Genomic DNA, 24632 nt, shown 5'->3' with positions numbered 1-24632 from the left:
CAACAGGCAAGTCTGGGAATTCTGACTTGAGAGTCTGAGTCCAAGCCTAAAGTTCCACTGGCCTCATCATGAGTTGCATTTGTCACCCAAAAAGAAAATGGCAATACAAGGAAAGCACTTGCTGAAGGGGAGGCATTTTTCAAGCTCTTCTTCAGCAGGTAGGTCGCATTTGCACACCTGCATGTTTTCCCCAGTTTTCCAGTATAAGCCTCTGTGAATACTTGCAGTTTTGCTAATTGAATCTGAGAGCACTGGTTTCTTAATCACTATTAATACTGTTCATGGGCACGAATTTGTAATGAATTATTTGTGGAGTAATTTAATTTTTTAAATTATGAAACCATTCAGTGTTCATCTGAAGGCCAGAATCCTGTCTAGCCGTCAAGGGTAGAAGACAGAGGAGGCTGCTAGATAGGCAGGAAACTTGAGATGCCAAACCCTCAGCAGGGCTCTCAATCCAACCACTACTAACATTTCCCCCAGTTTTGGAAAATGGAAAGCAAGGTCTATCACTACCAGTCCCTAGACCTCTCTCCATTTGTTAACCCTCTCTGGCTCTGGCCACTTAATGGTTTTCAGTTTCCTTACAACTCCAGATGCAGCACTTCTTGCTACAAACTCTCTATATTTTTTATTTTGTGAATCAAAAAGTACCCAGTTCAAACAGCTGATGCATAACTGCCACTTGAAGGAGGTGGGAAATGGAGTTCATGACTCCCAGGACCCGCCTCCCCTCAACTCTTTGACCTGAGACTTCAGAGCTTCTGTTTCATCAACAGTCTCATCATAGGTTACTTTCTCCAAGACAATTTCCCCATATTTTCCTCCCTACACAGCTGTAGCTGGAAGCCTCACTTCTGTGATGCCCTCCATCAAACCTTCTAGCATATTCTACTATGATTGTCTGTTTATTGATTCTGCCTCCGGAGCAGAAGCAAAAACAGCTCAGCCTTGGGCTCCCATTCCTTAGCACAAGGCCTTGGGAAAACATCAATGCTTTAAAGCTTCAACATGAACAAATGATTAAGCACTGGACTGTTTCCTTTGTATAAAGATGTTAGATGTGATTTTACAGCTATCACGACCATTATTATGTGGTCAAGGTGTGTTTTCTGCAATATCATCTAAATTATATCATCTAATATCATCTAATGATGGAATAAAATGTTCTAACAAAGTGAGAAATCCTGTAAGCCTTCACTGTCTGTGTCACCTTGAGTTGTCCTGTTCTAAAATAGATTTGGTCCTGTCACCCAATCAACTGCCAAGCCCACAAGCCAGCCAGCTATACCTGACTTCCAGGAAACACTGAATCTGGAGGACTTTCAGGTTGTGCCACTGGTCCTCCTCTGATGTCAGTGGAGTCCTGGGAGAGTCGCCTGTGAACCTCACACTGAACTTGACACATATTGATCAAACACATACAATGGATGGGTCCTGGGGAGATTAAAGTGAAACATTACACTCAATTCAGTTATTGGGAAATTTCTAAGTATGTTTACAATCTAGGAGTAAGGATCTACTTTTTCTAATATAACTTTTATGAAATATAAGCTCATATCAAGTATTTCAAAATATAACTTGATATTTATTCAAAATGAGATGTCCTGTAACTATAGAGTAAGTACACATGGATTTAAAAACACATGTGAGATATCCTATTAATATTTTCTTTGACTACATGTGAAATCCTTGAGATTTACTTAGGTTAGACAATATGTGTTCTTTTTAAATTAATTTTTTTTTTTGGAGTATAGTTTATTTACAGTGTTTTGTCAGTTTCTGCTATACAGCAAAGTGAGTTAGTTATATATACACATATATCCACTCTTGTTTAAATTATATTCCCATTTAGGTCATTACAAAGTATTTAAAAATTCCCTGTGCTATTAAGTAGGTTCTTATTAGTTATATATTTTATATATAGTAGTGTGTATAGGTCAATGCCAATCTCCCAAGTTATCCCTCCCCCAGTTTCCCCCTGGTAACCATACATTTGTTTTCTAAATTTGGTACTCTGTTTCCATTTTGTAAATAAGTTCATTTGTACCCATAAGATTCCACATATAAGCAATATCATATAAATTTTGTCTTTCTGTCTAACTTACTTCATTCAATAACACAATCTCCAAGTCCATTCATGTTGCTGCAAGTGGTATTATTTCATTCATTTTTATGCTTGAGCAACGTTACACTGTATATATGTACTACATCTTCTTCATCTATTCCTCTGTTGATGAACATTTCGGTTGGGTGCATGCATCTTCTCAAATTATGGTTTTCTCTGGATATATGCCCAGGAATGAGATTGCTGGATCATATGGTAGCTCTATTTTTAGTTTTTTAAACAAATTTATATTGCCACCAACAGTGTAGGACGTTCTCTTCTCTTCACACTCTCTCTAGCATTTATTTATAGATTTTTTAATGATGGCTGTTCTAACCAGTGTGAGGTGGTATCTCATTGTGCTTTTGATTTGCATTTCTCTAGTAATTAGTGATGTTGAGCACCTTTTTATGTATTTGTTGGTCATCTATATGTTTTCTTTGGAGAAATATCTATTTAGGTCACTCACTCATTTTTTATTGGGTTGTTTATTTGATATTGAACTACATGAGTTTTTTATATATATTTAAAAGACTAATGTTTTATCAGTTACTTCATTTGCAAATATTTTCTCCCATTCTGAGGGCTGTTTTTTTTGTTTGTTTGTTTTGTTTATGGCTTATTTTTCAGTGCAAAAAGCTTTTAAATTTAATTAGGCCCCCTTTGTTTATTTTATCTTTATTTCCATTACTCTAGAAGGGGGTGGGGGTCAAAGAGGATCTTGCTGTGATTATGTTAAATATTTGTATCTCAAAGACTGTTCTATGTTTTCCTCTAAGAGTTTCATTCTTTGGCATTATATTTAGGTATTTAGTGCATTTTGAGTTCATTTTCCTACTTGCATTAGGAAGTGTTTTAATATCATTGTTTTAAATGTAGCTGTCCAGTTTTCTGAGCACTATTTATTGAAGAGACTACCTTTTATCTCTTGTACATTTTTGCCTCCTTTGGCAAATATCAGGTGCCCATTAGGTGTGTCAGTTTGTCTCTGGGCTTTCTTTCCTGTTTCATTAATCTCTATTTCTGGTATTGTGCCAGTACTATGTCTTGATGACTATCTTTGTAGTATAGTCTTAAGTCAGAGAACCTGATTTCTCCAGCTCCGTTTTTTAAATTTTTTTCTCAAGATAGCCTTGTCTATTTTGGATCTTTCACATTTCCACACAAATTGTAAAAATTTTGTTCTAGTTCTGTGAAAAACACCTTTGGTTAGCTGATACAGATTGCATTGAATCTGTAGACTGCTTTCAGTAGTAGTCATTTCACAATATTGACTCTTTAAATCCAAAAGCACAATATATCTCTCCATCTGTTTGTGTCATCCTTGATTTTTTTCATTAGCGTCTTATAGTTATCAGCATACAGGTCTTCTGTCTCTTTTGGAAAGTTTATTCAAAGGCATTTTATTCTTTTTGTTGCAATGCTAAGTAGAATTGTTTCCTTAATTCCAATTTATGATTTTTCATTTTTAGTGTATATGAATGCAAGAGATTCTTGTGCATTACTCTTGTATCCTGCAACTTTACTAAATTCATTGATCACCTCTATACATTTTCTGGTGGCACGTCTAGGCTTTTCTAAGTATAGGATCATGACATCTGCAAACTGACAATTTTACATCTTCTTTTCAAATTTGTTTTTTTTTAATTTTATTTTTTAAATTTAAAAATCTTTAATTCTTACATGTGTTCCCAAACATGAACCCCCCTCCCACCTCCCTCCCCACAGCATCTCTCTGGGTCATCCCCATGCACCAGCCCCTAGCATGCTGCACCCTGCGTCAGACATAGACTGGCAATTCAATTCTTACATGATAGTATGCATGTTAGAATGCCATTCTCCCAAATCATCCCACCCTCTCCCTCTCCCTCTGAGTCCAAAAGTCCGTTATACACATCTGTGTCCTTTTTCCTGTCTTGCATACAGGGTCGTCATTGTGATCTTCCTAAATTCCATATATATGTGTTAGTATACTGTATTGGTGTTTTTCTTTCTGGCTTACTACACTCTGTATAATTGGCTCCAGTTTCATCCATCTCATCAGAACTGATTCAAATGAATTCTTTTTAACGGCTGAGTAAAAATCCCACTGCTGGGCATACACAGCGAGGAAACCAGAATTGAAAGAGACACATGTACCCCCATGTTCATCGCAGCACTATTTATAATAGCCAGGACATGGAAACAACCTAGATGTCCATCAGCAGATGAATGGATAAGAAAGCTGTGGTACATATACACAATGGAGTATTACTCAGCCGTTAAAAATAATTCTTTTCAAATTTGAATCCATTTTATTTCTTTTTCTTCTCTTATTGTCATGTCTAGGACATCCAACACTACATTGAACAATAGTAGCAAGAGTGAACATCTTTGTCTCATTCCTGATCTTAGAGGAAATGCTTTCAGTTTTTCACCGCTGAGAATAGTGTTGATTGTGAGTTTGTCATATATGGCATTTATTATGTTGAGGTAGGTTCCCTCGATGTCCATTTCCAGAGAGTTTTTATTATAAATGGGTGTGGAATTTTGTCAAAAGCTTTTTCTGCATCTATTGAGATGGTCATATGGTTTTTATCTTCAGTTTGTTAACATGGTATATCATGTTGACTGATTTGTGGATTTTGAAGAATGCCTGCATCCCTGGGATAAACACAACTTGATGATGATGCATGATCCTTTTTATGTGTTTTTGGACTATGCTTGCTACAATTTTGTTGAGGATTTTTAAATTTATTTTCATCAGTAATATTGTCCTGTATTATTATTTTTGTGTGTGTGTGATGTCTTTGTCTCATTTTGGTGTCAAGGTGATGGTGGGCTTATAGAATAAGTTTGGGATTGTTCTGTCTTTGGAAAATTTTTTGGATGAGTTTGAGAACAAGAGATGCTAGTTTTTTTTTCTAAATATTTGATAGAATTTACCTTTGAAGCCACATGGCCCTGAACTTTCGCTTGTTGGAAGATTTTGATCCCCATTTCAATTTTAGTACTTATGACTGATCTATTCATAGGATCTATTTTCTGCTGGTTCAGTCTTGGAAAGTTATACTTTTCTAAGAATTTGCCCATTTCTTCCAAGTTGTCCATTTTATTGACATATAGTTGCTTCTAGTAGTCTCTTATGATCCTTTGCATTTCTGTGGTATTAGCTGAAAATTTTCCTTTTTTTATTCCTAATTTGATTGATATGAGTCTTCTCTCTTGTTTTCTTGATAAGCCTGGTAACAGTTAATAAGTTTTGCTTATCTTCTCAAAAAACCAGCTGTTAGTTTTACTGATCTTTGCTGTTGTTTCCTTCATTTCTTTTATCTTTTTTTAAAATTTTTATTTATACTTTATTTTACTTTACAATACTGTATTGGTTTTGCCATACATTGACAAGAATCCACCATGGGTGTACATGCGTTCCCAAACATGAACCCGCCTCCCACCTCCCTCCTCATAACATCTCTCTGGGTCATCCCCATGCACCAGCCCCAAGTATCCTGTATCCTGCATCAGACATAGACTGGTGATTCGTTTCTTACATGATAGTATACATGTTTCAATGCCATTCTCCCAAATCATCCCACCCTCTGAACTTTAGGATTTTGTTCCTTCTCCTAACTGGGTTTTTGTTTTTCTTTCTCTAATTGCTTTAGCTATAATGTTAGGTTATTTATTTGAGATTTTTCTTGCCTCTTGAAGTAGGATTATATTGCTATTAACTTTCCTCTTAAAGCTACTTTTACTGCATCCCATGCATTTTGGTTCATCATGTTTTCACTGTGATTTGTCTCTAGGGTTTGTTTGTTTGTTTTTTTTTTTTTTTAAATTTTCTCTTTGATTTCTTCAGTGATCTCTTGGTTATTTAGTAGCACACTGTTTAGCCTCCATGTGTTTGTGATCATTATGGTTTATTTTTCCCCCAGTAACTGATATCTAACCTCATAGCTTTGTGGCCAGAAAAGATCCCTGAGATGATTTCAATTATCTTAAATTTCAAGGGTTTTTTAATGTGACCCATGATGTAATCTGTCCTGAAGCAAGTTTTATGTGCTCTCAAGAAGAAAGCATGTTTTGCTACTTCTATACAAAATATATTGTAAATATCAATAAAGTCTACTTAAATATCAATTAAGTCTACTCAAATATCAATTAAGTCTTGTATTATTTGCAACTGGTGTTTCTTTAATAATTTTCTGTCTGGAGGACATTTCCATTGGCCCAAGTTGGGTGTTAAACTCATCCACTATTGTGTTGCTGTTGGTTTCCCCTTTTATGGATTTGTTTTATTATTATTAGTGTTATTATATACATTATTATTATATACATTTATATGTATATATATTATTATTACATATTAACCTTTGCCTTATGTATTGAGGTCAGAGAAGGCGATGGCACCCCACTCCAGTACTCTTGCCTGGAAAATTCCATGGACGGAGGAGCCTGGTAGACTGCAGTCCATGGGGTCGCGAGGAGTCGGACATGACTGAGTGACTTCCCTTTCACTTTTCACTTTCCTGCATTAGAGAAGGAAATGGCAACTCACTCCAGTGTTCTTGCCTGGAAAATCCCAGGGATGGGGAAGCCTGGTGGGTTGCCTTCTATGGGGTCAAGCAGAGTCAGATATGACTTAGCTTATGTATTGAGGTGCTCCTATGTTGGGTCCATAATTATTTTGAATTTTAATATCTTCTTGGATTGATCCCTTGATCATTATGTAGTGTCCTTTCTTTGTCTATTTTAACAGTCTTTATTTTAAAGTCTATTTAGTCTGATAAAAGTATTGCTACTTCAACTTTCTTTTGACTTCCATTTGCATGGAATATCTTTTTCTCTCCCCTCATTTTCAATCTGTGTGTGTCCCTGGGTCTGAAATGGGTCTCACAGATAGCGTATATACAGATCTTATTTTTGTATCCATTGAGCCATTCTGTGTCTTTTGGTTTAAATATTTAATCCATTTACATTTAAGGTAATTATCAATATTTATATTCCTATTACCATTTTAATTGTTTTTATAAGACTTTTCCTTCTCTTGTATTTTCTGACTAGAGAAGTTCCTTTAGCATTTGTTGCAAAGCTGGTCTGCTGCTGCTAAGTCACTTCAGTTGTGTCTGACTCTGTGTGACCCCATAGATGGCAGCCCACCAGGCTCCCCCGTCCCTGGGATTTTCCAGGCAAGAGTACTGGAGTGGAGTGACATTGCCTTCTCCGAAAGCTCATCTGGTGGTACCGAATTTTCTTGGTTGGTTTTTCTCTTTCATTACTTTAAATATATTCTGCCACTCCACTCTTGCCTGCAGAATTTCTGTTGAAAGTTCAGCTGTTAACCTTATGTGGATTCCCTTGTATGTTATTAGCTGATTTTTCCCTTGCTGCTTTTATTTTTTTATATACTGATGAATATTTAATTGCAAATATGAATACCCTGAGTTACACTTCTATATAAAGGAGAAACTTCAAATTCTGTTCTTTAGGAAGACATGGAAGCCAAGTGATACCTTAGGAGCAGCTATTGCCATTTCTCCCCTTTCCATGGGTGATCTAACATTTTACATGGATTAGTTACAAAAGGAAATATTAAGTTCCATCGAATTTAAGCACAAAATACAGCTAAAATTTATCACTCAGAGTTTCTATGACTGTGAATAAATAAGTTAATTAAATATTAGGTTCAAGACAGAATCCAAAACTAGCTGAAATATGACCACACACACAAAAAATGGTACATATACCTAATAGTCAGTTTTTATAATCTTTGCAATTCAGTATGTTCCAGGTTTCCTTTTCTATGCCAGTAAGATGATTCATTTTTTGTTCCATGTCTTCCATTGCTGGGCTCTAAGACATTAAACTCTTTAACATCATCAAGGATTTATCTTGGAAACAAACAACTTCTTTCTTCTTTCTAAAGGTCATGGTTGTTTTTTCTGCTACTTGCTTCTTTCAGCTAGTTATTAACTCCCTCATGTAAGAAGAAAACTTGCTGGGCAAGAACAAGCAGTCTGTGTTGTCTGTCCCACAATGTGGTGGCTGGTTAATAAAGAAGACACCCACTTAACCTTTGTGTCATTTCGTTTCATCCAAAGAGCAAGTCAAAAAGGTCAAGGTTATAAAGGACTGATGACCAAGGTAAAACTTTTACAAATATCTTTGAATGGCCAGAGAAAGCTTTACTTCTTCAGTCATGTCCCGAAATGGGTTCTTAACGAACCAAGAATCCCTTTCCACCCGTTACAGACCTCTAAGCACAGATGCTTCAAAGATTAGTTCAACATAAAACATAGATGCTTCAGGAGACTGGACTAAAACAGGAGGATGTGGAATATAAGAAAGCGTGAAAAAAGAAACCATCCCCAAATTATGCAGTTCACTAGGATTAAGAATATCATCAATATAAATCCTGTACCAGTCCACCTTCTGAGAAACTCCTTTTCCTATTAAAAAATCAAGATATTTTCAATCGTTTGCTTTCCTTTTCCACATTCTTTCTGATATTCCGGAGTTTTCCAGAGTTCTGGATCAGGAACACCAAGCCCTCCCTAAAATCACTAGCCCCATGGTCTCTGCCAACATTTTCAAGTTCATCAAACAGAGACAATGTCTGTTTGAGTTCGGCCTGAATGATTTTTTGCTCTTCTAATTCTGCAAGAAGGGCCTGCTTAGTGCACAATTCAGTCTTATACTTCTTCTGTAATTGTTCAATTTCTTTTTGGAGAAAGTGGAATTCTTCCTCATTGTAAGAATGTGTCTCCTGAGATTTATCTTCTGGAAGCAAGACGTTTGGGGGAATCCGCAAAATCAACTGTAAGAAGAGCTGCTCCATTTTGCCAAAAAGGTTATCAAAACATCCTTTCATGAAGCAAATAAACTTTTCTGTGTACTTGCGAATCTGGACTGGGCTAATCTCACAGTCTGGGATGCCATCCAGCTTCTTTAGAATAACCTGTTCAACATCCTGCATCACCTCAAACAGGTAGTCTTGAAACGCAATGTAGATCCTAAGCATGCAAGTCTGTGGTGTAAAGCCAAAGAACTGGGCCTCATAGGTCATTGGATCAACAGACATCTTGGTGTTTTGTTTGTTTTTTACTTTGTTAATTTTGATTGTGAACACCCCACGCGACTATAAGAGTGATGAATTCGACCAAACACCAGCTTCCTGCCACCTCCTTTATACCACCGCAGGCTGCCAGAGATAGGTGGCGCGGTTGACTCCCCCAGATTCTGACCACTCCTTTGCTGCTTTTAATGATTTTTTCTTTGTGTTTAATTTTTGTTAGCTTGATTAATATGTGTTTTAACTTGTTTCTGTTTGGGTTTATCCTGTATGGGACTCTGCAATTCCTGGACTTGACTGATTATTTTCTTTCCCACATTAGGGAAGTTTTTGATTATAACTACTTCAGACCCTTTCTCTTTCTCTATCCTTCTGGTACCAATATAATGCAAATGTTAATGCGTTTGATATTGTCCCAGAAATCTCTGAGTGAATCTGTCCTCATTTCATTTCTTTTTTCTTTATCCTATTCTGTGGCAGTGATTTCCACTACTCTGTCTCCAGTTCACTTATTCTTTTGCCTCAGTAATTCTGCGATTAACTCCTTCTAGTATATTTTTCATGTCAGTTATTGTATTGTTTATCTCTGTTGGTTTGTTCTTTAAATTTTCTAACTTTTTGTTAAACTTTTCTTGTATCTTGTAACTTTCTGTGCTTTCACATTTTTTTCTGAGATTTTGGATCATCTTTATTATTATTTCTTTGAATTTGTTTTCAGATACATTGCCTATCTCTGCTTCATTTGGTTATTCTTCCACATATTTACCTTGTTCCTTTGTTTGAAGCATATTTCTCTGTTGACTCATTAGTCTGAATTTTGGTGTTTGCGGTCTACTTTCCATGGGCTGCAGCATCATAATTCCTCTTTCTTCTGATGTCTGCTCCCTGCTAGGTGAGATTGATCCAGGGGTTTGTGTAGGCTTCTTAGTTCCTGCCCTTTCATTGGTGGAACTAGATCTTGTCCCTCTGATAGGCAGGAAGTGTCAAATGGTGTTTTTGAGGTGGTTGTGAACTCTGTATGACTTTAGGCAGCCTGTCTTTTGATGGGTGGGGCTGTGTTCCTGTCTTGGTGGTTTTTTGGTCTGAAGCTTTCTAGCTCTTGAGCCTGTAGGTTTAGGGATGGCCTGGTCTTGGTGCTGAAATGTGGACCTCTAGGAGATCTCACTCCAATCAATATCCCCTGGAGCTTCTGCTACCAGTGTCCTTGCCCTCGCAGTGAGTGATAGTTGACTGTCACCTCTCCAGGAGAACCCCTAAGACCCTTAGGTAGGTGTATCCCAGGTTCCTATGCAGATACTGCTTTGTGCTGGGTTCCAGTGTATATGAGACCTTGTGTGCATCCTCCAAGAGCGGAGTTTCTGTTTCACCCAGACCTGTGGAGTTCATGCACTCAGGATCTATTTGTCTTCAATGTTAAATGCTCTGGGGTTGCTCTGCCTGATATCAGATCTTCAGACTTCCTTGGAAGACTATTTTATGTGGGAACACATCTGTGTAGGGTTTAATATTTTTTGGTGTGAGGTTCTTTTTTTTTTTTTTTTTTAATGATATGCCTGCCACCTCTTTACCCAGTCTATGCTGGCCATTATCCCCTTTGTAGGAGGCGTGACATATTGTGACCCAAGCTTGCTCTGGGCATTGAGAAGGGCCTCTTCCTTCACTATGTGGTTGTCACTGCCCTGTCAGGGGTGGGTTCTGCTCCCTAGTTTTTGGAGTAGAAGCCTTCATATCAGTTTCTTTGTGTTTCTGATCTGCAGTGATAGGTAGGTGAAACTGCGGCTCCAACTGGGAGGGAAGGTGCTGAGTATTCCTTTTGTGGAGCTGTTCAACTGTGGGTATATTCTGTTGTCACCTTTCGCTTGTGTGAGCTCCCAGATTATACTATTGTTGGGACTTCTCTCAGTCCCACCTTAACTATGATTTACCAGCAATTGACTGTAGGTGTTATTTTCACCAGGCCACCAGTATAGATTCAATTGAAGTCTAACCTCAGGATTGCAAAAATCATGGATCTGAACCTGCTGTTGGTGTTATGGGGGCAACTCTGACTCTGTCCTGGCCCAACCCTCATGTGTATGTGCCCACAAAGTCCCCAGATACTAAAGCTTAAAGCTATTTGCATCTTGATTGCAAGAGCATTCATTGTCCATTTAGATCTTCTGTAGGCAATGAGTTTACAAGGACAGTCACAGGGGTGTCAGTTCATTTCTTGGGCAACTGTGAGAAGTGATTTCAGCTTTTCTTCCTTAGCTGCATGTCCCCTGGAGTATAGCTGTGTGGTTGCAATCCCACATCTATGTGTGGGCCACCCACAGGAGTTTGCTCTTGAGGTTGCCATGAAGCACATGAGTCCACCCCAGTGAAGAAAGAGCATGGAGCCAGCATAGTATGTTGGATAAAAGACACATTTTGGCTAATGGTGGCAAAACTCCCCTTTTAGTGCTCCCACCCCTTTAGCATCCAATGGATCCTGGGGTATTATCCCAAAGAAAGCCATTCACCGTTTTAAAATATTATGAACAAGCTCAATATTAATACTAGTCAGTTGAGCTATTTCAAATCCTAAAAGATAATGCTGTGGCCAAAGGACTGGAAAAGGTCAGTTTTCATTACAATACCAAATAAAGGCAATGCCAAAGAATGTTCAAACTACTGCACAATTGTATTCATTTCACATGCTTTCAAGGTAATGCTCAAAATACTTCAAACTAGGCTTCAACAGTATGTGAAACAAAACTTCCAGATATACAGCTGGACTTAGAAAAGGCAGAGGAACCAGAGATCAAATTGGCAACATCTATTGGATCATAGAAAAAGCAAAGGAATTCCAGAAAAAAAAAAAAAATCTACTCTGTCTCATTGACTAAGCTAAAGCCTTTGACTGTGTGCATCACACACACACACACACACACACACACACACACAAACTGTGGAAAATTCTGAAAGAGACTGGAATACCAGACCACCTTACCTGCCTCCTGAGAAACCTGTATGCAGGCCAAGAAGCAACAGAACATAGAACTATTGAGTGGTTCAAAATTGGGAAAGGAGTATGTTAAAGCTATATATTGTCACCTTGCTTACTTAACTTATATGCAGAGTACATCATGCAAAATGCTGGGCTAGATGAAGCACAAGGTGGAATCAAGACTGCTGGGAGAAATATCAATAATCTCAGATATGCAGATGATATCACTCTAAAAAAGTGATATCACTTTCTGAAGAAAAACTAAAGGGCCTCTTGATGAAAGTGAAAGAGGAGAGTAACAAGTCTGGCTTAAACTTCAGCGGACAAAAATAAAGATCATGGTAATTGGTCCCATAACTTCAGAGCAAATAGATGAGGGAAAATGGAAACAGTGACAGACTTTATCTTCTTAGACTCCAAAATCACTGTAGACAGTGACTGCAGCCATGAAATTAAAAAACAAATCAAATCAAAACAAACAAACAAAAACACTTGGCCTTGGAAGAAAAGCTGTGACAAAACTAGACAGCATATTAAAAGCATAGATATCACTTTGCTGACAAGGCCCATAGAGTCAAAGCTATGGCTTTTCCAGTAGTCATGTACAGATGTGAGATTTGGGCCATAAAGAAGGCTGAGCACTGAAGAGTTGATACTTTCTTACTGTGGTGTTGGAGAAGACTCTTGAGAATCTCTTGGACAGCAAGGAGATCAAACCAGTCAATCTTAAAGGAAATCAACTCTGAATATTCATTGGTAGATGGATGCTGAAGCTGAAGCTCCAATACTTTGGCCACCCAATGCAAAGAGCCAGCTCACTGGAAAAGAGCTTGATGTAGGGAAAGATTGAGGGCAAGAGGAGAAGGGGGCAACAGAGGATGAGATGTTGGATGTTTGACACAACAGACCTGAGTTTGAGCAAACTTCAAGAAAGTGAAGGACAGGGATGGAAGCCTGGTGTGCTACAGTCCATTGGATCACAAAGAGTTGGATATGACTGAGTGACTGAATAACAACAACAATCCAAATAATATTTCTCATTGAGTTGCCCTAACAAATGGCAAGAACAGATGTCATTCATTATAAAGATATGAAAATGTTATTTTCTTTTAAAATTAAAAAATAAAAAGAACCTGCACATAACAGCAGACTATTTTGAGAGCAGCCCTGGGAAAGTTGTTGTGGAGAGAAACAGTTTGTTTTGAATTTTCCCTGTTCAGTCTGGTCCTGTCATCAGTTTTCCTCAATAGCCTTTTTCAAAATGCAATGATCTCTCAAAGTTGAGTTCTGAGACAAGTTTGACTTTCTTTTCTTCTAAGACAAAAGGAAGCATAAATTACATACCCACTATGTTCTATGTACTAGCCACAGTGTAGACTCACAAGGCTCATCTCTACATTATTTTAAAAACATTAAAGAAATTTTACTACAAAGTTAATGTGGCCGCAGTGAGGAAAATGTCCCTATGATCAGTTTGGATTTGATGTAATGCCAGACTCTGAATTTTGAGTCAAGGACCTGACATCATAAATGTCGCTATCTGTGTCAGTACACAACAGAAAAGTCCCAGTCAGAAATTTTTGATAGAAAGATATGCACTAAGATCAATTGAGCAATATTTTATGAAATTCAATTTATCAGAAGATTTGACATTTTAAAAATGATGGAATGTCTTATTTATAGGAAAGTGTGGAATCTTCAGAAATGTTTGGTGCAGTGAATACTAGAGCCCAAAACTGTCTTGAAATTTTCCATTCTTGAAAGAAGACAGTGATGGAGAGTTACTTTTGAAAGCTGAATCCCAATTTCAAACCTTCATTGCCACGGTAAAAGCAAACCAACATTCCTAGACAAAATGAAACCATCATTTGCAATAAGTTTTCAGAATCACTTCTACCAAAACCAAAATTAAAAAAAAAAAAAAGCAAAAACCTAGTTTATCTCTACAAGTGAGTACAGCATACAAAAATATTAGCCTTTAAATTTATCCCTATGCTAACCATCTCCCAAATGAAATTGAAACAAATTAAAACTCATAGTCACTTAGATCACAGCCTTGTCTGACTCAATGAAATTATGAGCCATGTTGTGTAGGGTCACCCAAAATGGACAGGTCATGGTGGAGAGTTCTGACAAAATGTGGTCCACTGGGAAGGGAGCAGAAGGGAAGGGAATGGCAAACCAGTTCAGTAGTCTTGCCTTGAGAACCCCATGAACAGTATGAAAGGCAAAAAGACATGACACTGAAAGATGAATTCCCCAGGTCGGTAGGTGTCCAATATGCTACTGGAGAAGAGTGGAGAAATAGCTCCAGAAGGGATGAAAAGGCTGAATCAAAGTGAAAACAATGCCCAGTTGTGGATGCGACTGTTAATGGAAGTAAAGCCCAAGGTTGTAAAAAACAATATTTCATAGGAACCTGCAATGTTAGGTCCATGAATCAAGGTAAATTGGAAGCGATCAAACAGGAAACAGCAAGAGTGAACATCAATATTTTAAGAATCAGTGAACTAAGATGAAATGGAATGGGTGAATTTAATTCAGATGACCATTATATCTACTACTGTGGGCAAGAATCCCTTAGAAGAAATGAATTAGTCCTCATAGTCAACAAAGAGTTCAAAATGTAGTACTTTGGTGCAATCTCAAAAACAATGATGCTAATCAACCACTAGGGTTGAAGAAGCTGATGTTGAATGGTTCTGTGAAGAACTACAAGACCTCCTAGAACTAACACCAAAAAAAGATGTCCTTTCCATCATAGAGAACTAGAATGCAAAAGTAGGAAGTCAAGAGATACCTGGAGTAACAGGTAAGTTTGACCTTGGAGTACAAAATGAAACAGGGTAAAGTCTAAAAAGGTTTTGCCCTTTTCCAACAATACAAGAGATGACTTTACACATGGACATCACCAGATAATCAATTCCAAAATGAGACTGATTATATATTTGTATCCAAAGATGGAGAAGCTCTATATAGTCAGCAAAAACAAGACCAGAAGTTGACTGTGGCTCAGATCATAAACTCCCTATTGTCAAATTCAGACTTAAATTGAAGAAAGTAGGGAAAACCATTAGATCATTCAGGTATGACTTAAATCATATCCCTTACAATCATACAGTGGAAGCGACAAATAGATTGAAGGGATTAGATCTGATAGATAGAGTGCCTGAAGAACTATGGATAGGGGTTTGTAACATTGTACAGGAGGCAGTGGTCAAAACAATCTCCAAGAAAAAGAAATGCAAAAAGGCAAAACGGTTATCTGAAGAGGTGTTGCAAATAGCTGATAAAAGAAGAGAAGCTGAAGACAAAGGAGAAAAAAAGAAAGACATATCAATCTGAATGCAGAGTTCCAAAGAATAGCAAGGAGAGATAAGAAAGCCTTCCTCAGTGACCAATACAAAGAAAGAGAGGAAAACAATAGAATGGGAAAACCTAGAGATCTCTTCAAGAAAATTAGAGATACCAAGGGAACACTTCATGCAAAGATGGGCTCAATAAAGGACAGAAATGCTATGGATCTAACAGAAGCAGAAGCTATTAAGAAGAGATGGCAAGAATACACAGAAGAATTATACAAAAAAGATCTTCATGACCCAGATAACCACAATAGCATGATCACTCACCTAGAAACAGACATCTTGGAGTACAAAGTCCTTTAGGCCTCATGAAGCATCACTATGAACAAAGCAAATGGAGGTGACGGAATTAGAGCTATTTCAAATCCTAAAAGATGATGTTGTGAAACTGCTGCACTCAATATGCCAGGAAATTTGGAAAACTCAGCAGTGGCCACAGGACTGGAAAATGACAATTTTTATTACAATCCCAATAGATTGGTTCCAAATTGAGAAACAAGTATGTTAAGGCTATGCTGTCACCTTGCTTATTTAACTTATGTGCAGCATACATCATGTGAAATGCCAGACTGGATGAAGCATAAGCTGAAATTAAGATTTCACAGATAAATGTCAATAACCTCAGGTATGCAAATGGCACCACCCTTATGACAGAAAGTGAAGAGGAACTAAAGAGCCTCTTGATGAAAGTGAAAGAGGAGAGTGAAAAAGCTGGCTTAAAACTCAACAATCAAAAAACAAAAATCATGGAATCTTGTCCTGTTCCTTCATGGCACATAGGCAGGAAAACAATGGAAACTTTGACACCTTGATTTTCTTGGGGTCCAAAATCACTACAGATGTTGACTGCAGCCATGAAATTAAAAGTCTTTTGTTCCTGGATGAAAAGCTATGACAAACTTAGACAACATATTAAAAAGCAGAGACATTACTTTGCTGCCAAAGGTCCACCTAGTCAAAGCTATGGTTTCTCCAGTAGTCATGTATGTATGTGAGAATTGGATCATAAAGAAAGCTGAGAGCCAAAGAATTGATGCTTTTTAACTGTAGTGTTGGGGAAGACTCCTGACAGTCCCCCAGAAAACAATGAGATCAAACCAGTCAATCCCAAAGGAAATCAGTTCTGAACATTCACAGGAAGGATTGATGCTGAAGTTGAAGCTCTAATACTTTGGCCACCTGAAGTGAAGATCTGATGCATTGCAAAGACTCTGATGCTGGAAAAAGATTGAAGGCAGGAGCAGAAGAGGATGACAGAGGGTGAGAAGGTTGGATGGCAACATCGACTTGATAGACATGCAATTTAGCAAGCTTTGGAAGTTGGTGATGAATAAGGTAGCCCGGCAGACTGCAATCCACGGTTTGCAAAGTGTCAGACATGACTGTGCAACTGAACTGCACTGATCCTAGACTGAATTCTGTAACAGAAAAATGGCACAAGTGGAAAATCTGATGAAATCCAAATAAAACCTATAGTTTAGTAGTAGTGATGAACCAATGTTAATTTCTTAGCTGTGACAAGTGTACAGTGGTTATATAATATGTTAACATTAAAGAAATGTGGGTGGGGATAACAGAAGCAGAAGATATTAAGAAGAGGTGGCAAGAATACACAGAAGAACTGTACAAAAAGATCTTCATGACCCGGATAATCATGATGGTGTGATCACTCATCTAGAGCCAGACATCCTGGAATGTGAAGTCAAATGGGCCTTAGAATGCATCACTGTGAACAAAGCTAGTGGAGGTGATGGAATTCCAGATGAACTATTTCAAATACTGAAAGATGATGCTGTGAAAGTGCTGCACTCAATATGCCAGCAAATTTGGAAAACTCAACAGTGGCCACAGGACTGGAAAAAGTCAGTTTTCATTCCAATCCCAAAGAAATACAATGCCACAATGCCAAAAAATGCTCAAACTACTGCACAATTGCGCTCATCTCACATGCTAGTAAAGTAATGCTCAAAATTCTCCAAACTAGGCTTCAGCAATATGTGAACCATGAAATTCCTGATGTTCAAGCTGGTTTTAGCAATGGCAGAGGAACCAGAGATCAAATTGCCAACATCTGCTGGATCATGGAAAAGGCAAGAGTGTTCCAGAAAAACATCCATTTCTGCTTTATTGACTATGCTAAAGCCTTTGACTGTGTGAATCACAATAAACTGTGGAAAATTCTGAAAGAGCTTGGAATACCACACCACCTGACCTGCCTCTTGAGAAATCTGTACGAAGGTCAGGAAGCAACAGTTAGAACTGGACATGGAACAACAGAGTGGTTCCAAATAGGAAAAGGAGTACGTCAAGGCTGTATATTGTCATCTTGCTTATTTAACTTCTATGCAGAGTACATCATGAGAAATGCTGGACTGGATAAACACAAGCTGGAATCAAGATTACCAGGAGAAATATCAATAACCTCAGATATGCAGATGAAACCACCCATATGGCAGAAAGTGAAGAGGAACTAAAAAGCCTCTTGATGAAAGTGAAAGAGGAGAGTGAAAAAGTTTGCTTAAAGCTCAACATTCAGAAAACAAAGATCATGGCATCCGGTCCCATCACTTCATGGGAAATAGATGGGGAAACAGTGTCAGACTTTACTTTTTTGGGGTCCAAAATCACTGCAGATGGTGGCTGCAGCCATGAAATTAAAAGACACTTACTCCTTGGAAGGAAAGTTATGACCAACCTAGATAGCATATTCAAAAGCAGAGACATTACTTTGCCGACTAAGGTCCATCTAGTCAAGGCTATGGTTTTTCTTGTGGTCACGTATGGATGTGAGAGTTGGACTGTGAAGAAGGCTGAGCGCAAAAGAATTGATGCTTTTGAACTGTGGTGTTGGAGAAGACTCTTGAGTGTCCCTTGGACTGCAAAGGGATCCAGCCAGTCCATTCTGACGGAGATCAACCCTGGGATTTCTTTGAAAGGAATGATGCTAAACCTGAAACTCCAATATTTTGGCCACCTCATGCGAAGAATTGACTCATTGGAAAAGACTCTGATGCCGGGAGGGATTGGGGGCAGGAGGAGGAGGGGACGACCGAGGATGAGATGGCTGGATGGCATCACTGACTCGATGGACGTGAGTCTGAGCGAACTCCGGGAGTTGGTGATGAACAGGGAGGCCTGGTTTGCTGCGATTCATGGGGTCGTAAAGAGTCGGACACCACTGAGCGACTGAACTGAACTGAACTGAACTGATACAATAACTCTCTATTCTCTCTTTGCAACTCTTCCCTAAACCTAAACTTATTCCCAAATTTAAAGATTATTTAAATATCTAAGACGATCAAATCCAGAAATCACTGAGGAAGATAAATGAAATACAGTAAAGAAGGTGAGACATGGAATCCATCCATAGGCATGAATATGGTGCTCCCCTCTCCTGTTATTTGCTGTCCCTCTGTTTAAGTTCTTAACCTACCTGAGCCTCAGTTTTTTCATCTTTAAAAATGTAGTGTCATAATTAAACAATCTTCATCTAATCATTATGATGATTAAATGACATAACATATAAAACAAACTTACAGATAGTAAATATCCAGTGTACATTAGTTGAATTTAGTAAAGACCAAGATAAGTATCAAAAACTGAAAAAGATATATATTTTTAAAATTAAATCTGGGAAATCTTTGTCAAGCCACCTCCCATAACTTCTAGACAACCAGGAAAATCTCATTTCAAGGACAAGAAAAATTGATAGGCATTGCCAGTGTTGCCTATCAGGGACTTCTGGCAATAATTTGAATTTGGCATAATCAATTTCTCGCCTTAAATAAACACCCCAATTAATGTATTATTATTACAACCCTTTGACTTATGGAAATATTTCTTTTCCACAAATTTACTTCCAAGTTATTTGAATTAATAGCAATCTTAATTGGGGATTCCCTGGTGGCTCAAATGGTAAAGCATCTGTATGCAATGTGGGAGACCCACGTTCAATCCCTGTGTGGAGAAGATCCCCTGGAGGAGGAAATGGCAACCCAGTCCAGTACTCTTGTCTGGAAAGTCCCATGGACGGAGAAGCCTCGTAGGCTATAGTCCATGGGGTCACATAGAGTCAGACACAGCTGAGTGATTTCACTTTCTCTTTCATTTTCTTTATTTCCTAAGTAAGTTCCTCTCAAGGTAAGAATTGCTTCAAGGGAAAGAATTATGATTTTTATTTTTTGTTCTCTCTGGTTTTGGAGAAATAAAAAGACAAAAAGCAAAAATTAGCAAACTGTTATTTATTTATCTTCCAATCTCCTTTGAAATGGATAGACTGCCAAACAAACTAAATGTCATTTAAGGAAACTACACCTCAGATAAGTTGAGCAACCTGCCCAATACCACCCAGCTAAGAACAGAGAAATCAGCTTGAACCTGACTTTAAGAGCTGTTCTCTTTCCTCTATGTTACCTGTCCTCTCCCCTAGAGCCAAGCTGAAAGATACTAGTGAACTCAGCTCTCATATCTGGTTTTCCCCTCCAAATCAGAGCTTCCCAATATGATTGGGCAGCATGTCAGAGGATCAACTACTCCTGCAAGGAGACTTGTGAAAAATTTATTCCATCTACTTTTGTATTTAAAATCAAATAGTTATCTTTTCACTCTTGAATGTAGATTATAGAATCAAGCAAGCCTGGCCATGAAGCCCTTGCTCTTAAACGAGCTACTGAATGTGGAACTTCTTAAAAAGATACTCACTGGGCTGGGTTGCCCTTGCTCACATCACCATTAAGTGCCGGTTCTTCATACACTGTATGGGCAACTCCAAATCAGTATGAATTCTAAGCATCTTTTCTTGCTTCCCAACCTAGATCCTGCACTCTTTTCCCATCCAGCACTCCTGTTTTTTGATTGAGTTTCACTTACCTTAAGTAAAAGATTCCATGCATCTTCAGTTCAGATTTCGCTCTTGATACTACTTACCTAGTAGTAACCTCAGCTTCTTTATTCAAGTATGATTTTAGGGCTCTCAGACTATATATTCTTGACTTTTCCAGGTATGTATTTGTTTCTCTGGCTTGAGTCACCTCAGCCCCTCAAAACCTTTCCTAGAGCCCTCACAGCTTCCTGCCTTTCCTGGTGGATTGCCTGAGCCCAAGACACACACACACACACACACACACACACACACACACACACACACACACACACAGCTATCTGACTTGCAAGCATTGATTAGCATTAAATACTAACTTTTAGGAATAACCAGCCTTCTTGTTACAAGTAAATCAGAGATTGCCACATTGATGCAGTAATGGAAAGGTAATGAAGGAATTTATAGTCCTTGAAAGATACTCTCTGCCACACAAACCCCATGGGACATCTCCAGATAGTAAGTACAGCTCCATGCCTTCATTAACTCCGGACTGTAGTTATCTCAGGAGGACCAGGACTCTGCAGTTCTCCATATTAAAAGTATATTTCCTTACAAAAAGAAGTGTGCTTTATTGAATTGCATTATTTTGATCACTGGAAATTGACATATTGGGCTCATTATTTAGGAAGTTGTGTAGTTAATTTGTGAGGTTTCCTCAGATCCTGTCCCAGACCACTCACTGATGGAGCTAAACAGCCCACAATGAACTAGAAGTAAGTTACTCTGGCAGGGTTCCACTGTATATCTCTCATTAAAGAGATAATGAACAGAAAACTTTCCTGGTGCAGATATTGCTTGCCACCCCTTGCTCCCCTCTCCCACCTCAAAATGATTTTGGTTTATTGTAACCTGGTACCATTTGCTGGGCAGTCTTATTCTGCTCATTAGCATCATTTTTTCATTTAAAATGCTTCAGCTGCTAAGATGAAAAGGCAATCTGAGTCTTTGCCTTTACCTTTAATATTTAAAAGTGTTCAAACAGCCTTTTATAAAAAATCAAATATTGATGCTGCTACCTGTTGTATTTCAAAGTGAAGCAATTATACTTCAGGCAGTTCATGGCAAGGCTGTTTTTATTAGAAATGAGAATGGAGATATTAAGGAGGAATATTTTCCCCTCTCTATGGCCTCCCCCTTCTGCCCTGAATGGAAAGCTTGGAAGAGCACTTGGCTCCTATTAAAGTTCTGAGGCAGCCACCTGGAAACACATAGTGAGTGGGCTGACCAGGGACAGGGAGATGTGAGAAGCATCCTCAAAGGAGGTCCTGCAGAATAGCGAGGCGCCTGTGGAACTTTATAGCCTGTGAGGCTATCAGCCAGTTTGCCCACAGGAGGCTGGCTTCCTTTAATCTCTGCAATCTATATTCCTGGAGAACAGCAATTCCTAGTGGGCTGGATAAAGCACAAGCTGGAATCAAGATTGCTAGAACTATCAATAACCTCAAATATGCAGATGACACCACCCTTATGGCAGAAAGTGAAGAAGAACTAAAGAGCCCGTTGATGAAAGTGAAAGAGAAGAGTGAAAAAGTTGGCTTAAAACTCAACATTCAGAAAACTAATATCATGACATCTGGTCCCATCACTTCATGGCAAATAGATGGGGAACCAATGGAAACAGTGGCAGACTTCATATTTTTGGGCTCCAAAATCACTGCAGATGGTGACTGAAGCCATGAAATTAAAAGATGCTTGGTTCTTGGAAGAAAAGCTATGACCAGCTTAGCACATTAAAAAGCAGGAGCATTACTTTGCCAACAATGGTCCGTCTAGTCAAAGCAATGGTTTTTCCAGTGGTCATGTATGGATGTGAGAGTTGGACTATAAAGAAAGCTGAGCACCAAAGAATTGATGCGTTTGAAATGTGGTGTTGGAGAAGACTCTTGAGAGTCCTTTGGACTGCAAGGAGATCCAATCAGTCTATCCTAAAAGAAATCAGTACTGAATATTCTTTGGAAGGACTGATGCTGAAGCTGAAGCTCTAATACTTTGGCCATCTGATGGAAGATCTGACTCATTTGAAAAGATCCTGGTGCTGGGAAAGATTGAAGGTGGGAGGAGAAGGGGACGACAGAGGATGAGATGGTTGGATGGCATCACCAACTCGATGGACATGAGTTTCAGTAAGCTCCAGGAGTTGCAGATGGGCAGGGAGACCTGGCTTGCTGTAGTCCATGAGATTACAGAGAGTCAGACATAGTTGAGCAAATGATTGAACCGAATGGTTCCACGCTGCCCTCTAGTTGCTGTTACCAGAAGCTATGAGCATCATACAGTCCTCATCTGGATTCAATAGTATCTAGCCCAGGACCTGCCCTGTGCCAAGGACCTGGAATATTGAGGTGAATAAGACATGAAGCCTGTCCTAAAATTCCTCATAGTCCTTGGAGGGGAATTCATAGGCTGATAATTACAAAGCAGCATGTATGTATTTTTAGACAGGATGCCATGGAAATTCTGGACAAGACAGCTTCATCACCATGTCTATAAAGCAGGAGTCCCCAAACCCCAGGCCATGGACCAGTATGTCTATGGCCTGTTAGGAATCAGGCACCCACAACAGAGGTGAGCTATGGATGAGTGAGCAAAACTTCATCTGCAACTCCCATCGTTTACATTACACCTGATTCTTTACCACCTCGAGTCAGAGGAAAAGGAGACATAACTCATTGTCTGATTGTATAGGGGCTGCTCTCCCCCTATGAGCAATTAGGAGACAATTCTAAGTGTTTAGTTGAGAAATTGTGTGTTAATTTTAAAGATATACATTTTCTTTTCATATTTTAATATCTGTTTGGGATGTGTTCTATAATGATGGTGCTTGTCAATTTATTGTATTATATTTTATTTTCATTGTGAGACATAAAATCATGGTGCATTTAAAAAATCTATGACATCTGAGATTTGAGAAAATACAGTAAAATAAATGTTTAAATTAGGCAGTGAATGAGGGGTAGAAAGGAAATAACAACACAAAATGTAGGGATATAGCAACAGAACTATGTATCAGCATGCAGAGAGAAGGGGACAGATTATAGAGACTTTGGGGAGGTGAAATTTTTAAAATAATTGTTGAATGATTGTATGTCAGAGACAAAGATGAGGAGAGTTCCTCTTGTGTGTGTGGGTTGGGGGGGGGGGCAACAGTTAGAAGAAACTAGTAAAAAGAGGTTTTGCCCTATTACAGTTTCCTTTTAAAAGAGGTATATTAGTTACTCAGTCGTGTCTGACACTATGCAATCCCATGGACTGTAGCTTGACAGGCTCCTCTGTCCATGGATTTCTTTAGGCAAGAATATTTGAGTGGGTAACCATTCCCCTCTCCAGGGGATCTTCTCAACCCAGAGGTTGATGAAAACCCAGTCTCCCTCATTATAGGCAGATCCTTTACCTTCTGAGTCACCAGTAGGGGGTTGCATAATAGAAAGGTGCTCTGAGATCACCTCATTAAAAAGAAATATGCATAAGTTTTCAGTTGGTAGGATGATAGAAGCAGAACAGGGAAGGCATGTGTGAAAGAATTGGATGATTTCTTTTTGGCCCTTTGGGTTTAAGATGGCCTTCTCCCTATAGAAAACAGGAGCATAGCACTGCCTTTAATTTACTCAAATTCATCTGTGAATATGCTCTTCTAGTATCAGCTACATCAATTGTACAAATAACTTTTGAGTCATTCATTTGAAATTGAAAGGTACTATTTGCTTCCCCATCCTGAATACCCAGAGAGATAATTTTAGGATCCATTACAAATAATCTTCACCTTCACAGCGCACACACACTGCACAGCCTTCCTTCAGTAGGCATTTTACTATATTAAGGATCCAAATTGGCTCATGTAAATGATGCTTTGGAGCCATGAAATATAATATCAGTTGCATAAAATTGAGCCATATATTTCTGAGATATTGTTATTATTACAGTATTTATCATATCATCTCTAAGATGAGATTCTAATAGGTACTGTCAACCACTTAAATATTTATTTGGGGCTTTTACTCATTGGTGATTTTTAGATTTATTTCTATTAATCAAAGACTGGGGAAGAGGGAGAAGAGGGTTTGCAGGGGTGGCAATGGTCCTTTGTATAATGATAAGCATTACAGAGGAGAGAGAGGTACAGAAATGTGGCAAATCAGAAGAATCAGTATAGCAGAACAGGGCATGGCAGCAGGGAATTTTTTTTTTTTTAACTTTATTTTACTTTACAATACTGTATTGGTTTTGCCATACATTGACATGAATCCACCACGGGTGTATACAAGCTC

The 24632-nt window shown here is 38.5% G+C and overlaps 2 protein-coding genes across 2 annotated transcripts in view; one reads left to right on the top strand and one right to left on the bottom strand.

Annotated features, from left to right (window-relative positions):
- CA10 (carbonic anhydrase 10) overlaps window positions 1-24632 on the top strand; it is an 834592-nt gene that overhangs the window by 598555 nt on the left and 211405 nt on the right. The gene's annotated exons all lie outside the window — the stretch shown is intronic.
- Window positions 8547-9267, bottom strand: LOC102174423 (protein MIS12 homolog). Its single transcript, XM_005693074.2, has one exon. It carries the CDS (start codon window positions 9165-9167, stop codon window positions 8547-8549), a length of 621 nt encoding a protein of 206 aa, XP_005693131.1. The 5' UTR covers window positions 9168-9267.

Source organism: Capra hircus, chromosome 19, assembly GCF_001704415.2.
Source record: "Capra hircus breed San Clemente chromosome 19, ASM170441v1, whole genome shotgun sequence".
Lineage (NCBI taxonomy): Eukaryota > Metazoa > Chordata > Mammalia > Artiodactyla > Bovidae > Capra > Capra hircus.
Note: the sequence above shows the minus strand (reverse complement) of the source record. Positions and strands in the feature narration are given on the sequence as shown.